The 17,607-nt window shown below is 39.9% G+C and overlaps 1 protein-coding gene across 1 annotated transcript in view; it reads left to right on the top strand.

Moving 5' to 3' along the window:
• The window catches only part of LOC140492613 (eukaryotic translation initiation factor 4E type 2-like), a 43,931-nt gene extending 28,395 nt beyond the window's left edge, over window positions 1–15,536 (top strand). Inside the window, exons 4-7 of the mRNA XM_072591625.1 lie at window positions 3,513–3,617; window positions 3,713–3,865; window positions 7,151–7,287; window positions 11,453–15,536. Coding sequence (XP_072447726.1) covers window positions 3,513–3,617; window positions 3,713–3,865; window positions 7,151–7,287; window positions 11,453–11,492 — 435 coding nt within the window. The 3' untranslated portion in view covers window positions 11,493–15,536. The remainder of the gene's footprint in view (window positions 1–3,512; window positions 3,618–3,712; window positions 3,866–7,150; window positions 7,288–11,452) is intronic.
• The last annotated feature ends 2,071 nt before the right edge of the window (window positions 15,537–17,607 follow it).

The following is a 17,607-nucleotide window of genomic DNA, read 5'->3' as shown; positions in this document are numbered from 1 at the left end:
TCATAAACAAAACCTTTCACTGTACCTCAGTACACGTGACAATAAATCAATCAATCAGTCAATCAATCAAAGGAAGATGGTTGGAGGTCAGTCATCTCAGCTCCAGGATATCACTGCAGAGTGTTCTGAGGGTAGTGTCCTAGGCCCAGCCATCTTCAGCTGCTTCATTAATGATTTTCCCTCCGTCATAAGGTCAGAAGTGGGAATATTTGCTGATTAAATGTTCAACACCACTCTCATCTCTTCTGATACTGAAGCAGTCCACGTCCAAACGTGACAAGACCTGGACAATATCCAGATTAGGGCTCATAAGTGCTAAGTAACAGTCAGGCTACACAAGTGCCATGCAGTGACGGTCTGCAACAAGAGAGAATCTAATCATCACCTTTTGGCTTTCAATGGCAGTTACCATCACTGAAACTCCTACTATCAACAACAGTGGTCAGGTGGGGGTTACCATTGACCCGTAAATAAATTGGACCAGCCATATAAATACTGTGGCTAAAAGAGCAGGTCAGAGACGTGGAATCCTGCAATGACTAACTCACCTCCTGACTCCCAAAACCTATCCACCATCAAAAGGCACAAGTCAGGAAAGTGATGGAATACTCCCACTTGCCTAGATGAGTGCAGGTCCAGCAGCACTCAAGAAACTTTACTTCATCTAGAACAAAGCAGCCCATCTGATTAGCACCACATCCACAAACATTCACTCCTTCCACCATTGACACTCATCAGTAGCTCCAAGAGATGCAAAATGGTTCTTTCCAAATCCATGGCCACCTCTATCAAAAAGGATAAGAGCAGTAGATACATATTAACACCACCATCTTAAGTTACCCTCCAAGCCACTCACATCCCGACTTGGATGTGTGTCTCCATTGCTTCTGGGTCAAAACCCTGAAACTCCTTTCTGAATGACACTGTACAAAATGGACAGCAGCAGTTTAAGAAAGCCAGCTCATCGTCACATTCTCAAAGGCAACGAGAGAAGGGTAGTAATCTTGGCCCAACCAGTGATGTCCCCATCCCATGGATAAATATATTAAGACCTTCACAGTGTGGATTCATGAATAGGTGTCTAAAGCAGAAAGGATGGGTGACCAATTATTGACCATTTTCTAAAAAGGAACCGAAGTTTGAGGATATTCAACAGATAAGAGAAGCAAACAACGTGTTCCCATTACTTCCATTTGAAGAAAAAGTTTGATTCTTTATTGCTGCCAGAAATTATTTAGATTAATGTCTCATGACAAAAATTATATTCACAGATTTTTAATTTTGTTCTTCTGCCTGCTTGAGACAAATGAAATTGATTATGGTTAAAGAGGTGAAAGTTTGTGACCCTAAGAATTAAGTTCTTGTTCTTGGAAGGGATGCAAGTGTTTGTACAGCCTACCAATTTGATCTGGGTAAGGGGTGTGGTAGATGCCCTGGTTTTATGCAAATAAATCTGAATGGCAGAGCTTTTTGAGAGAGCCTGAGAAATGTAGTGCTTTTGTGAGAAAGCAGTAGATGGAGAAATTGGAAACGTGAAGGACCTCTAAGACCTTCCGTATGTTGGCCGGTATGGATTTCCAGCCTTTCTTTGCTTCACTATTGACAGATATGTTTAATTGTTCGGCACCTGAGCTCTGGAACATTCCTCTCTCTCTTCATCTTCCTTTTAAGGCACCTGTTATGAAGATGTGAGTGTACTGTACCTTTAAGAGAGTTAAAAGAGAGGAAAAACTACCTGATAGCAGCAAGTGTTCTGAAAAAAAGATACATTTTAACATGTGCTCCACCTAATGGGGCAGCTATGATAGCTGGTTGCCTGGAAATGACAAAACAGATTTGAATTAGGTCAATCAGTTTAAATTATACCCTGAAAAATAACAAACTGCAATCCAGTTCGAATTTAGTATATTGACAATCTTAAAAGCCAGTCAATCTTAAAAGAGGGTTGGAATATAAAAGCACCGTTGTGCTACTGAGACTTTATAAAGCTCTGGTTAGGCCCCATTTGGAGTACTGTGTCCAGTTTTGGTCCCCACACCTCAGGAAGGACATACTGGCACTGGAGCGTGTCCAGCAGAGATTCACACGGATGATCCCTGGAATGGTAGGTCTAACATATGAGGAACGACTGAGGATCCTGGGATTGTATTCATTGGAGTTTAGAAGATTAAGGGGAGATCTAATAGAAACTTACAAGATAATACATGGCTTGGAAAGGGTGGACGCTAGGAAATTGTTTCCGTTAGGCGAAGAGACTAGGACCCGTGGACACAGCCTTAGAATTAGAGGGGGTAAATTCAGAACAGAAATGCGGAGACGTTTCTTCAGCCAGAGAGTGGTGGGCCTGTGGAATTCATTGCCACAGAGTGCAGTGGAGGCTGGGACGCTAAATGTCTTCAAGGCAGAAATTGATAAATTCTTGATGTCACAAGGAATTAAGGGCTACCGGGAGAATGCGGGTAAGTGGAGTGAAATGCCCGTCAGCCATGATTGAATGGCGGAGTGGACTCGATGGGCCAAATGGCCTTACTTCCGCTCCTATGTCTTATGGTCTTATGGACACAGTCCTATGCTTTGTGGGTATAAGACTAGGGAAAATTGAACAGTTGTGAGGAGAACTGCCAAGCTACCAGCATGTAAAGACTGTCTGAAAAATAGCTCTCTTAAAGATACCTTTACCGATCAGTAACCTGTGAAGCAGAATCTCAAAGAAGGAAAAAAGACGACCGGAATACAGCGAAAACTGAAAGCTGCCTAGTTTTGAGATAAGAAGCTTTGTTTTGTAAGTCATAATTGGGAGCTTTATCAGACTAGTATTACAGAAGGGAAGGTAAAAGATAGGTTAGAGAGGAGTTGTAAACAGTTGGTCGTTAGTTATTCTCTGTTATACTTCCAGAAATAAAGTTTTTCAATTTTTACTTTAACTAATCCTTGACCTCTTAAATTTTCACAGATTACTGCATGGGATAAACCTTTTCTGGTTTGCTGGTTTACAGTAAGCAGGAGAGTTTACCCCATATCGTCGCAATGCCCCATCAGCTTGTGGTCAGCTAATATCTGTTTAATATTTCCTTCTGTGCCTCACTGTTCGGTTTTATTTGATAATGCTTCTCTGAAGCACCTTGGGACTTCTTTACTACTTTATTTGGGACATTATTTGCCTTCAGAAAGGAGGGCACAAATAACATCCTAAAAATGTTGGGGAGTATTGAGTCCAGTGAGAGGGAGGAACTGATGGAACTTAAGGAAATCAGTATAAGTAGGGAAATTGTGTTGAGGAAATTGGTGCGATTAAAGATCAATAAATCCCTGGAACTCGGGCTAACTGTCATATTCCTGCTTCTCTTTTCTGTACTTGTATGTTTAACATTACAGCAGCTTGTGCTTACAAGGAATTGATTGGGATTAGCTAACTATTCCTTTTTATGCTGTTAACACCTCACATATCTGACTCAGTAGACTATATAAATGTCATTTACTGTTGATCATTTAGCGGTAACTTTGTCATCCAGGTAGAACAGTTCTGGAGGTTCTACAGCCATTTGGTGCGGCCGGGTGACTTGACCGGACATAGTGATTTCCACCTCTTCAAAGAAGGCATCAAACCCATGTGGGAGGTGAGTAGGATGCATCAGAGAATTTAACCATTGTCTTTGTTTCATTGGCATCCAAGAAAAAGGTCTCACATAATATCTGATTTGTTTCAATACAGGATGAGGCCAACAAAAATGGTGGTAAATGGATAATACGCTTACGCAAAGGCCTGGCATCTCGGTTTTGGGAGAATATTATTTTGGCAATGTTGGGAGAGCAGTTTATGGTTGGAGAAGAGATCTGTGGTGTTGTGGTGTCGATCCGGTTTCAGGTGTGTGCTTGGTGACAATGGGTTGGTTGTTGATAAATCACCACAAGTTACCTTTAATTCAGCTGCTTATTTAGAAATCTCACATACAATCAAGTACTGAAATAATGATTTAAACTTAGATGGATCTAGCAACCAAAATAAGACTAAGTAAGCAAATTAAACCTCGCAACCCAACTTGGCTATTACCTAATCAATTATGGAATTTGGCCAGGATTCCCCCAGGGTTCAATCCTTATGTAAAGTTGTCCTCCAGAGTTCTGCTAAAGGTGGAGTTCTGGTGTTTGATTCTTATACAATTTTCTCTTTTTCAAGTTTATGCTGTGACATTATCATTGATTCAATAGATTCTTTCATCCCCAATATTAATTACTTTCCTTGAGATCTCAAGTCTGTAGTTTACCTTCCTATCAGAAGTAGTTCCCCTCTTTGTTCCTTTGCCTTAACAGTCTGTTCAAAGACATAGTTTTTCTGTGATTAACTCCTTAAATTCTTCTGCAGGGCAGTCCTTGTCCTTTATGGCAGTAAAGCATCCAGTTTATCAAGCAGGTGTCAAAGCAGATTTGTTTTTGGAATCTCACCAAGACGTGGCTAATTGCTTTCAGTCTCTGTGTAACAGCTTGTCTTTGTTGCTTTCATCTTGAGAAAGTTTATTGCAGAAAGAGTTATTGCTTATTCTTTCAGTGCATGAACAGTTATTCAGGTTCTGACGTGTACAATATCATAGAGTATTTAAGCATCCGATGGGTGCTGGGAGCTGTAACACAATTTGAACTACTTTGCAGGCAGAAGCAGCTTTTTATTAACAAGCTTCTCTAGAACTCCTTGATTTTCTGATTAAACGGCTTAGTGCAGCATTTCACAGTTTAAAACGCAAATGGGAGTGACTTTTGCATATAAACTTGGCCAATTTCAAAAATATATTTGACATTAAGTTGTTTTTAAAAATCAGATTAAAAACAGAAACTTGCCTTCATATCATAGGATTGTGTCGTACAGAAAGGGGCCAATTGCCCCATCTTACTGTGGCTTGTATGAACCACTTAGTTACTTACTGTCTGTATTTATAAAAATGTCCTGTATGTCTTTTTTCAAATTTGCCCTGTCACCTTCAAAACTGATGTACTGGATATCTCGGATCTCTCTGTCCGTGCATAATTTAAAATTTGTTACATAGTACAAAGTTCCGAGGTGCTTTCGCGAAAGCAAAGAAACAGATGCCAAGACCATTACAAGGAGAGGCTTAATTGGGTGAATTGGAAGGCTTTCAAGAAGGACTTATAGTGTGCTGTTAAAAGTGGATGGGTGCTTCGAGGAAATACAAGACTGCATTGATTTTGTTAGATTCATGATCATAGTTATCTGTTAAAGGCAATTGACAATTTGCAGCAGTTTTCTGTTGATTTACTGAGAAGCAGCAGTTTAGATATGGTCCATTAGTTAATTGGTCAAAGAAATGAAATATACAACCTATGACAGATGAGAATGTATCACAGATCCCGAAACCATTATGTAAAATGGAAGAGGAGAGGCAGCACACTCCCACGTGTCAGATATCTTAATAGTCTTTGGCAGCAGCTTCTTTGTTCTCCCCTTGAGCTAACAAAAGGGAATTTCTGATCTTCCCTCAAAAGGATGGAGGCTAGTCCCCCAGTTTGTACCTCTCTGTCCCCACCTATCCCTGTTGGTATGCATTATTTTGGGGCCTGGCTATCTCTGCTGTGTCAATCATCTGTCTAGGTCCTCTCAGCCAGTGACCGTGGGCAGCTACCCATCAACAACTACGCTGTGGTCTCATTGCTAACCTCCATTTGAATATTAGCTTCCAATCCTTCTAAGTAATAGGGTTGTGTGGCACCGGCTAAATCTTTTATTAATGCTTGTGGTAAGCCAGCTACTAATGTGGCACAGTTAACTGATGTTTCATGCTACACAAGTATAGAATACTGATTCAACGCAGTTTCAAAGGGATTCCAGATTCCAACAGTTGTAAGGTCAGTGGTGGGATGAACTGGAAGAAACGCACATGTGGTCACGACTGAAAAACCTTTGGGGTGCTGACAAGGTTGAAATGTAGAGGACATTGCAAAACCAGACTGCAATAACATGGGAAAGGATTTGAGGCCATGAATTAAATGATTTTTAAATTCAAAGTGTTGAGAAATGAGGAGTCATTGTAAATTATCAGGCATGAGTGATTTGATCACGGACAATGGTGTTTTGGACAAGTTGCTACTTGTGGTTCAGAAAAATAATTTATTTCTAACTGCTTGGAGGCTTCAATTTTGACTTTTAATTATCCTCTGGGTAATTAAGAATGGGCATTAAATGCTGGCCCTCACCCCAGAATGAATTTTAAAATCTCTCTGCAAATCTTTCAATTTTGCTAGTCAGAAAACATTAATGCAAAATGTACTTAGCACAACACTCAGCAGAACTTTCTCCCATTAATTTCACCCAAAGCTGATTTTGTGGCAAACAACAGTTTCCATGGAACATTCATTTCCTCTCTTGTGCAGAATGGAAGCAATAAGAGGTTAGGTTTGCATTTCATATGCAATAATTAGGTAAACTTAACCTTCATACAGGCTGATATTACACTGGCAAAATCTAGCAAACTGCAGTGATATATTCCTGCTAAATATAAATAACCAGATTTGCAGAGAGTTTTTTTAATTCATTCTGGGATGAGGGCATTACTTGCTAAGCCAGCATTTATTGCCCATTCTTAATTGCCCAGAGGATAATTAAAAGTCACCCACATTACTGTGAGTCAGGAGTCATATGTAGGCTGGACCAGATAAACGCCATGTTATAATTTGTGTAAAAGTCAGACGTTGTGAGTTCAAGCACAACTATAAGATATGAAGACATGTCACATTGACTGATATTTCATTGCATGACTGAGATGGTGTTTTTTTGTACAGGTTGCCATCTTTCATGTGAGAAGTCAAACTGAGGCTTTTTTTTAAAATTCATTAAATGTAAACAGTGCTGTGATAGTATATGACGATGACCAAAAGTTTTTCCAATTTGCTGGGCAATAATTATTCTCGAGCAATATCACTAAAACAAATTAAGTGGCCAATGCCCCACTGCTTCCTTTGAGATCTTTCTTTGTCCAAATTGTCTGCCTTGTATAGTGATTACACATCAGAAAATACTTCATCGACTGTAAAGCATTTGGGGATTTGAGATCATGAAGAAAAGCTTTTGTTTACAGGAAGGTCTGTTCAGAAATTTAACTATTGTGTGAAAAATGTTCCTATTTAATTTATTCATTGGCAGGAAGATATAATTTCGGTGTGGAACAAGACAGCCAGTGATCAAGCAACTACTGCTCGGATACGTGACACTTTGCGTCGTGTATTGAACCTACCACCTAGCACTATCATGGAGTACAAGACGCATACAGACAGTATCAAGTAAGATTGGCTCAATGTGGATTTTTACTGAGAATTGAATGGTAGTTAACTTATTAAAAGCTTCCCTGCAGCCCTGAGTAACCTCAAAGCCCAGATACTGGATGTTGTTAATTAGAGAGGCCTCTGATATCATTCCTAGTTTGCACTAAGTTAAGCTGATACCATCCAGAATGCTTCAGTGCTGTTGAGGTATACAAAATGGAATGTACTTGAAGGTTTCTACCCCTTAATATACTCTGTATAATTTCTGACTGACCTCTAAGATTTTCAGGTTTGAGACCACTGTTGCCTAATAACGACAATTGACCAATTGGAATAAATTTCAGAACGTTTTATTTTCTAAGATGCAACAGTTTAGATATGGTGTACTAAATAGAAAAGTCATAACAGATTGAAGTTGAGGAGGCAACATTCTGATCTTCAGCTGAAGGGGTCCTTGGGACTTCTTCTTCCTCACCTAGTCCATCTTCCATCTGAAAGTGGCAGCTAACTGACAACGAGTGCCCCCAGCTCTGTGCACTTGTTGATGTTTCTAGGGTCTTGCAATCTATGCCATGTCAGTCACCCATTTTGAATCCTTCTAGCCAAAATAGATGGGACAGCTGTGCACAACATCAGAATGACCATTGCCCCCTTGCCCACCCCCTCACCTTAAGATTAGTTTTCATTCGTCTTGGAAACAAAACTGTCATTTTCGTAAAGATTGCATTAACAGTTGGGTATATATGGTGCCAGATGGTTCATTGACTTCGGGTCCATGGAACATCGTAGCTATGGTGATCCTGGTGGCTTTTCTGTTACCTTCTCATCGTCCTTGATTTTTGGAGTTTGTTTATATTTGTTCAAAGGACATAATTCAGTGTCAGTATTTTTATAAAATCTAATGTTATTCAGTTTGTGGTGGTTGCATTGGTGGTTCATTGGTAGAAGTCTCGCCTGCCACACGGGAGGCCTGGGTTTGATTTCCAGCCAATGCATGGCACTCCTTTCCTTCCTTTCTTAGCCACAATAGTGCAGTGGTGGTGTTCCTACCTCTGAGCCGGGGAATCCTGGGTTCAAGTCCCACTTGCAATGACATCTCTGAACAAGCTGATTAGGAAATAGTTCAGATATGAAAATAGCTGGGTTGTTGTAGTGGGTGATTTTAACTTCCCCTATATTGACTGTGCCTTCCTTAGTGCTAGAGGTTTGGATAGGGAGCAATTTGTTAGGTCTGTCCAGGAACGTTTTTTTGAAACAGTATGTGGGTAGTCCAATGAGGAAGGGTGCCAGACTGAACCCATTGGGTTCTATTGGTAACTATTGGGAAATGAGCCCAGCCCAAGTGATCAAAGTTTCAGTAGGGAGGCACTTTGGGGCATAATTCCATAAGCTTTCGTATACTTATGGATAAGGGCAAAAATGAACCTCGGATGAAGGTGTTAAGTTGAGGGAAGGCCAATTATAACTGAATTAGGCAAGAATTGGAGATTGTGGATTGGGAGTGGTTGTTTGACAGTAAATCCACATCTGAAATGTTGGAGGCTTTTGAAGACCTGTTGATTTAGAGTGCAGGACAGGTATGTTCCTTTGAAAATGAAGGTCAGGAATGGCAGGCTTCGGGAACCTTGGATGACTGGGGAAATTATCAGCTTAGTCAAAACTAAAGGAAGCATACTTAAGGTTTAGGCAATGAAGAACAGACAAAGATCTTACAAAATATAGAGAAAGTGGGAAGGAGCTCAAATGGAGAGTTAGGAGGGCTAAAAGGGGCTATGAAATGCCCTTGGTCAATACAGTTAAGGAGAATCCCAAGGCATTATATACTTGTATTAAGAGCAAGAGGATAGTTAGGAAAAGAGTAGACCCATTCAAGAGTAAAGGAGGGAGGTTATGTGTGGAGCCAAAAGAAATGGGTGAAATCTTTAATGAACACTTTACATTGGTAATCACCACAGAGAGGAACGTGATGGATGTTCAGGTTAGGGAAAAGTGTATGAATACTCTTGTGCAGGTCAACACAATGAAGGAGGACGTGTTGGGTATTTTGAAATATATTAAAGAGATCCATCCCAGAATACTGTGGGAGGCAAGAGAGGAAATAGCTGGGATTTTAACAGATATCTTGTTTGGCCTCAGGCGAGGTTCCATCAGACTGGAGAATGGCCAATGTTGTTCCTGTATTTAAGGGGGGAATATATTATCCAGAAAATTACATGCTGGTGAGTCTGACGTCAGTGGTCAGGAAAATATAGGAGAAGATACTGAGAGACAGGATTTATTCGCATTTGGAAACAAATGGATTTGTTAGTCATGGGCAGCATAGTTTTGTGCAGGGAAGGTCATGTCTCACCAATTTGTTTGAGTTTTTTAAGGAGGTGACAAGAATGATTGATGAGGGAAGTGGGTGTTGTCTATGTGGACTTTAGTAAGGCATTTGGTAAGGTACTTCTTGATAGCCTGGTAGAAAATGTAGAGTCTCATAAAATCTGGGGTGAGCTGGCTAGATGGATGCAAAACTGGTTTTGCCAAAGAAGACAAAGAGTGGTGGTGGAAGGGTGCTTTGTGGAATAGAGATCAGTAACTAGTGGTGTTCCCCAGGGATCAGTGCTGGGACCTTTATTGTTTGTAATATATAAATGATCTGGAGGAACATGTAGGTGGTCTGACTAGTAAGTTTGCAGCTGACACCAAAATTGGTGCCGTTGCCGATAGTGTTGAGGATTGTCAAAGGTTACAGTCGGATATGGATAGGTTGCAGATTTGGGCAGAGAAATGGCAGATAAAGTTTAATCCTGACAAATGCAAGGTGATGCATTTTGGAAGATCAAATTCAGGTGCAAATTTTACAATAAATGTCAGTACCCTTATGAGCATTGCCATTTAGTGGAATCTATTCATACAGGTCCACATATCTCTGAAAGTGGCAACAAAAGTGGATAAGATGGTCAAGAAGGCATATGGCATGCTTGCCTTCATTGGCCAGGGAACAAGTATAAAAGTTGGCAAGTTATGTTACAGCTGTATAAAACTTTCATTAGGCCACATTTGGAATATTGCATGCAATTCTGGTTACCATAGTACAGAGGGATGTGGATGCTTTGGAGAGGGTGCAGAGGTTTACCAAGATGTTGCCTGGTCTGGAGGGTTTTAGTTATGAGAAGAGGTTGGGTGAACTTAGATTGTTTTCACTGGAAGGACGGAGGCTGAGGGGGCGACCTGATAAATGTCTACAAAATTATGAGGGGCTTAGATAGGATGGAAGCTTTTTCCCAGAGTAGAAAGGTCAGCTATGAAAGGGCACAGGTTCCAGGTGAAAGGGGAAAACTTTAGGGAAGATGTGTAGGAAAACATTTTCACACAGAGGTTGGTGGATGCCTGGAGTGCACTGCTGGTGGAGGCACATTCATAATGTTTAATATGTATCTTGATAGACACATGAATGGGAAGTGAATAGAGGGATAGAAATCATGAAAAGGTGTAAATATCAGGTCTAAATAAGGATTGGAATCATTGCAGACTTGGTGAGCCGAAGGCCTGTTCCTGTTCTGTATTGTATTGTACATTGTATTGTAGAACATACTTGAAAATATTACCAAACTTTTGGTTTTAAATGGGATACTAATTTCTGTCAGACCTTCCCTCAAATCAGAAGCTCGATGGACTGAATTTTATCTTGAAACGATGTTTTGTAATATAAACTTTGAACATAGTTATGTCATTAACAAGGGAATATAACAAGTTCACATTGCACTTCTGAAACAGAAATCAAATGGATTCAGGATCTAGACTATTTTAGTTTATTGCTAACCTGATTCTGAATCTATTATTTAAGTTACTGTTTGTCACCAGCATCAGCTCTTTGTAATCTGCTAATGGCTGCCAGTTCTCCTTTAATGAACATCTAGTTGCTTATGAGTGCCTAGTGCTGCATGATCAGTGTTCTGTACTCACCTGCTGCTCAGCAGATATTCTTTCCTGGTGCTTGATGGAAATGTGAATGAATCTTAGTAAATAATAGCTGTTGCTGTTAATGCTTTATAAACAATCATTTACAGTTCACCTAGTATTACCTGAGTGATTTTTCCAATCACAACCAATGTAATTAGTCACATGATAGGTCACTGAATCCTTTCATTGTCTTCCTCGACTCTGCCTTAAACTACTGTTCCCTCTGTCATTTCAGGGACAACTCCAGCTTTCGGAACACGAAGATTGCAGTGTAATGCAGAATTCCACAGTGCACGACTCCTCAGTCTGGCATAACATTTGAACTACAGCAGTGGAATGTCAAAAGGCATTGAAAAACAGACTGGTGTTAGACACCTTGTCACTATGAATTTATTTTGTTGCCTGTTGGGCAATTGCAAGTACAAATGATAAACATTTTACTTCTGTGCAGATCCTTTCCCTCTGTGGAGGGCAACGGTTTATTGTGAAATCTTTAGTGGGTTTCTTGTCAGCTCTATAAGAGTGGGAGGACACGTCCTGAGACTGGCTGTTGTTGCAGGACTTTGACTGTCATTACCCATTCTCTACCTCCATTGGTAGATCCTGACTAAACTTATCACCTTGAAATCTGATTAGCTTTTTCAGCTTAATCCTTCAATTGCTGGGCCTTTAAATTTTCAGTTTCAGTGAAGAAACAGAGATTGGAATGCATATCATCTTTTAGAAATATATTTTGTAAAGTGAATATTGAAATTATGCAATGTTGTATTTTTGTGAAGGGACTTAACATGTTAGTATTAAATTTCTTAACCTTGGAAATCTGCTTACCCATTTAAGATAACTAGTTTACCACTTAATTTAAATACTGAACAAAAGTTAGGTATTACAGAGTTAAGCCTGCGTTTCCATAAAATAATTTCAGTGCTGCTGTTCCCCCCACCCAAAAATTGCATAATTATTGTATTGCTACAATAAAAGAAAGTGACGTTTTCCCCAGGTTAACTTATTTTCTGTGTCATTATACTTCAGTGACTTTTACTGAAGATTCAATCTCAATCTACTTCACAGCCAATCTCACGAGCATTCCAACTTATACCACAGAGTCAAGGGCCTAAGCTCTAGATTTTTAATTTTCCATCTTGTCTAAATGCCAATTGGAGACCAGCTAGCTCCATAACATCCCCTTGCTACCTTTACCTGGGAAATGAGGTCAAGATAAGGACTGTTATTAGGAGCAATCAGTAATGGAAAAAAGACCATTCTGGACCATAGCTCCAGTGACATGGATAAAATCCAAAGGATACTGAGAACCGTGTGAAAGTGATTTGGGCCACAAGTGATGCCTAGGCCATTCTATTAGAGTTTGGTGCACATTGACCTCTATCCTTAACTTCTTCCAATCCATTGTTTGCTCCTTTGCACCAATTATTTTGTTTGATGGTGGTAGAACTGGCATTTATTGCTAATCCACTAATGCCCTGAAAAGCTGTTTGTGGACTCATTGAACTGCTGTCAGACTTGTTCTGCTGTTGCTCCAAGTCAAAATATTGTGTGACTTGAAAAGAAATTTGAAGCTGATAATGTTCCCTTTTTGTTGCTAATTTTATCCTTCTACGGAAAGGAAGTGCTGTCAATGTAACGTTGTTCTGAGGAAGGGTCACTCAACCTGAAACGTTAACTCTGATTCTCTCCACAGATGTGGCCAGACCTGCTGAGCTTTCCAACAATTTCTGTTTTTTTGGTAGATTAGAACAATGGAGACATGACAACACAAAAGGAGGCAATTTGGAATGTGACATCCATGCCAACTCTTTATCAAGTACTCCAGGCAGTCTCATTCTCCTGCCTTTAACCTTATAGCCTTGCAAGTTTTCTCCACCTTAACTGCCTTTTAACATGACTCACTATGGTAATACACTGGAAGTCAAGCCACACTATTCCGGAAATCATCGTAAATATAAAAATTTGACCATCGAATTACCCAATTCTATCTAACTGTCTTATCTCAGGTTACAAAAAATATGCACAGCAGCATTTTTTTTTTCCGAGAGTAAGTAAATAACAATTTATTGCAAATAAATTGTTTTTAACCAATGGCAAAAAGAAATCTGAATTGCTGACTTATCATTCTATAACTTGAAATGTACCCCGTTTAAAAATCCCCATACACAGAAACAAGATGTGAATATAATGGGTAGATTAAAATAAAAAATTGTAAACAGTTTCCTTGCAATGGTTTGGACCACAGGCATCTAAATTGTTTTCTCTCTGTTCCTTTTGATTTCTTCTGACTCTTTTTTTTGTTAATGCCGAAAGGTTATGGTTATACCTGTTCTTAGTCTTCATTCAGTGGTTGTGGATTTGCCTTTTCAGTGAGTCTGAAGGTGATTTCTTTCCTCCTTTCTCTTTTACTAGGATTTGCAAAGCGAGTGGCTAACAAAGGATACATGAGGGAGATACCTAACTTCAAGGGATTTTTCTTCTGTTTTTCCAATCAGAGGAGGGGGATAAAGAAAGAGGAATGCTTTCTGTTTGCTAGCTAAATGTTTCTGCTGTATTGTCTATACATAAGGCTGTAGCCACCCGACCAAGAACCAATCAAGAAGTTGTTACTATGCTGAGCTCTCCTGATAATTGGTACCAATTGAAAAGCAAATCAAAAGACTGTCTCTGAGCTGAATTGCCTTGAACATACAGTTCGTGCAATTTGTTTAGACTTCTTCCTCACTCATTCATTACGGCAGCATTGCATAGACAGCTCATAACATGGTCCTTGTTACTTGTTTCTTAAGCTGCATGCATCTTCTTACACAATTTCCTCATTTTAAAGACAGCATTCTTTTTCCCTATTCGGTCCAAAGTCCAAACAAGAAAGTGTTTGTTACTCAATTTCCTTTTGAAAGCATTGATCACTTCCATCAGCCTCATAGGCAGTGATTCTGCGTTTAAAGGAAGTTCTTCCTGCATTCTTTGCCCAAAACCTTAAAACTCTGTCCATAAATCCTTGTGCAACCAATAAATAAGAGTAGCATTTCTTTGTCTTCCTTGCTTAGATCTGTCATAACTTTGTGCACTTCGATCAGATTTGCCCTCAGCCTCCTTTAAAGCAAGGAGGATTACCCTGTTTCTCCAAGCTAACCGAACAGTTAAATTCCCCTCTTCCTTGGATCAGTTCTGGTAAATTTTCTCTGCAACCTCTCATGGATCCTCACATTATTTCTAAAGTGTATTGATCAGAACCGGATGCAACACAGGTTGTCATCCAATGAGATCTTCATAAATGTACAGATTATGAGACAAAGGCCAGCCTTGCTCCAGTACTCCATAAGATCATGACTGATCTCTTTATGATCCAATAACCTTTGATTATCTTCATAATCAGAATCTATCTACCTTTTATCTACTTTTTAACAGCATTATAAAGGATTTAGATTGTATATGTTCTTGTACGTACAACAGACTGCACCAATAATAGAAGAGATGCTCTTGTATTGTGTGTAGCAATCTAGCAAAATGCTAAATCCCACATGGTATTGATCTTTTATGTTACTGTAGCTACACCATCCATGTAAATAGTGAGTTACGCACCTGATTCAGGGGAATAAGCTTATTATCCAGAAAGCCTTGTCCTTATACTGTGTTGACAGTACTGATATGGCTCAACAGAAACCTCTGATTAGTGTTGACCACTAAAATGACAACACTGAGGGTTTTGTCAGTTAAGTAGAGCATTTTGAGATTGAGAGCATTTAATGAGGCCTATGTAACCCAGTGTCACCTACCATTTATTAGCTCAAACCTGGGCATGAAGGAGCTCTTGCTGGCATGGGCTGCTTCATAATGGAAGGGTTTATGATTGGATCTGAACATTGAAGTTATCAGTAAACATGCCCCATTTCTGGCCTTACTTGTTTTATGGCCAAGGGAAGGTAATTAATGATGCAGTTCAACATGGTTGAGCTGGAGACCTCTTGCAGTGATGTTTTAAGATTTTGATGATGTCCCTCAACAGCCACACTATTTTCTTTTGTGCCAGATATATCTCCAGGAACGTTTTCCATTTGACCTCTCGTATGTATCGGACAGCCGTTCTATCCTGCCTCCCTCCAGTTGCTTGTTTTGATTGTCTATTAGAAATTTAGTTTTGTTTTAGTGTATAGACAATGGAACGTGTTTGTATTAATAATATATTTGAAATACAACAGAAGAAAAATTTCACAGCTTATCAAAGGTCAAATGAACCAAAGTACTCACATAAGATGTAACCGTAGAAAAATAGCTTGTGGTAGCCAATAAACTTCTATCTTCCATTTTCTTCAGATTTGTAATTATGACCTTCCTAAAATTATACTCTTTCTGGCTTAAACTAATCTATAGGCTTTCATGTCGATAATTTTCTCTTTCTATTTATCTGTATTCTGGCATCTTATGATTTAAAACTTTCGCAGGAAAGCATCAATGTTAAGAGCTAACACGGCATACAAGGAACCATCTTACCTAGTGTCTTTTATTAAGTTATTGGAATCTCTAGTTAATGCCAGAGAAATGAGCCTTTGGAGAAATTTGAACTAGTTAGCAGAAGCCAATGTTCAAAGACATTCACAGCAGTTCTAAATGATACTGTAAACTAAAATTAAAGTTCATGGAAGTCACAGCAAATTATTGACTTCGTTAGGAGACTTGTGAGACAATTAAAGGTAGTCAAGTATTAAGCATGTGCTCAAATTTAGTGAAACTGGACAGCACCCATGGACCTGGACCAGGGCCTCAACTGTTCAGTATATTTATTAATGACCCATGTACAGTTCTAGGCACCCAAATCATGGATTGAACCAGAGCTCTTCCCTAGGTCTCTTAGTGTTTACTTGCTTTGCAGCTGCTTCAATGCTCACAGTATATCAGCCTTGTTTTGCTTTGCCCTTATACACTTTGCCACCACAGCCAGACTTAAATACTCATAATACTTCTGTCTTGCCTTTTAATGCAGGCACTATGCCAGTTGGTGCATTTTGATTGTCAGCAATAATCAGTTAAGGGAATGAACATGTTCCTGTATGGCATCGTGCTATGTCAGTATCACACCTGCATCGTACTTGCCAAATGCACTGAATGCGCTTCAGCCAAAAGCCATGTCTTAGTGAAACGCTAGTGGTCTTCAGTCAGGTAAAGGGAGACAGCCTTCAATCAGAGGGTCCCGACATAGTGAGGGCTACATCCAATATCTCTTGCAAGGGATATGGATCAAGGCCAATTCTGCAGATCCAGTGCAGTCAGTCTAGAGAATAATGGTAAGTCAATCTGGGAGCTTCACAGAGGTCAGTCAGGGGTCCTGTAACACGCCAGGCGGAGATGTCTATCCAAGTCAGTCAGGAGGCACTGCTTTGGTTGGGAAGTTAATGAAGTCAGATCTAGGGATTGAGATGCAGAGGGAGCAGTAATTGTGAAGGGAATAACTCAATACCGGGAAGGGAAGAGAGATGATAGTTCATTGGAGGAGATGGTTTATCAATGGTCAAAACCATCCTAGCTTCAATGGGAGGTAGTGTGGTTCAATGTTTGGGATGTCTACCCTGTAGGGTGATGACTCAGGTGTAATGTTAGGAGATGAAGTTATAATTCAGGAAAGGTGAGTGGGAGCACTTTTTCTAAGCTCAGTATTAATGGGTTCAACTGATACTGCAAAGAAAGGAACATGGAGGATCATAGAACTCTTGACCTGCGAGTCACTGTTGACACAATCTGCATTGTTTTCATGCAAGACATAAATAAGAACTGGAAATGGAAAATGGCCGTCACTAGAGTAGGCAGAGTAATTTTTCTCTGTCTGAATATTGGGCTCTACATGTGAATGATGTGAAGTCATTGAAGGTGCAATTGGGATCATTGGGCCCTTTATTAGTATAGATTTAAGTCATTTGTAATCATAGTACCATGCTCAACTTCCAACGATGTGGGTTACAATTTCCTCATTACAAGCATGTTAGTAATCATTATGTGATATAGTCATTTCGGTGAAACAGATATACCCATAGGCAACGTTAAAAATCACAGCTGTGGTCCACAATTCACAAAGGCAATCTAAGATCTCCTGGGCTACACAAGGGCACAGAGCTTATTCCTCTCACCTTGAACTAAACATTTCCCACATGCTCTAATATGCACTGCTGCTTTTCTTGGATATTCTGGGGTTGGGGGACAAAGTTTCACCAATTGTTCCAAACCCTCAGCCTGACAGTGAAGTTCTGTAGCTTGGCGGAGGGTGGGGCCTTGCATTCAACCCCACATGCAGTGTGCCACATAATTGTAACATGCTGTGCTTTGCACAACTGGAGCAGGCAAAGTGGAGATGCGATAGATGCTGAAGAGCTGCGAGAACAGCAGCAGTCTTCC

The sequence above is a fragment of the Chiloscyllium punctatum genome, chromosome 21, assembly GCF_047496795.1.
Source record: "Chiloscyllium punctatum isolate Juve2018m chromosome 21, sChiPun1.3, whole genome shotgun sequence".
Taxonomy (NCBI): domain Eukaryota; kingdom Metazoa; phylum Chordata; class Chondrichthyes; order Orectolobiformes; family Hemiscylliidae; genus Chiloscyllium; species Chiloscyllium punctatum.
The sequence above is the reverse complement of the archived record's forward strand: the minus strand, read 5'-3'. Positions and strand labels throughout refer to the sequence as shown.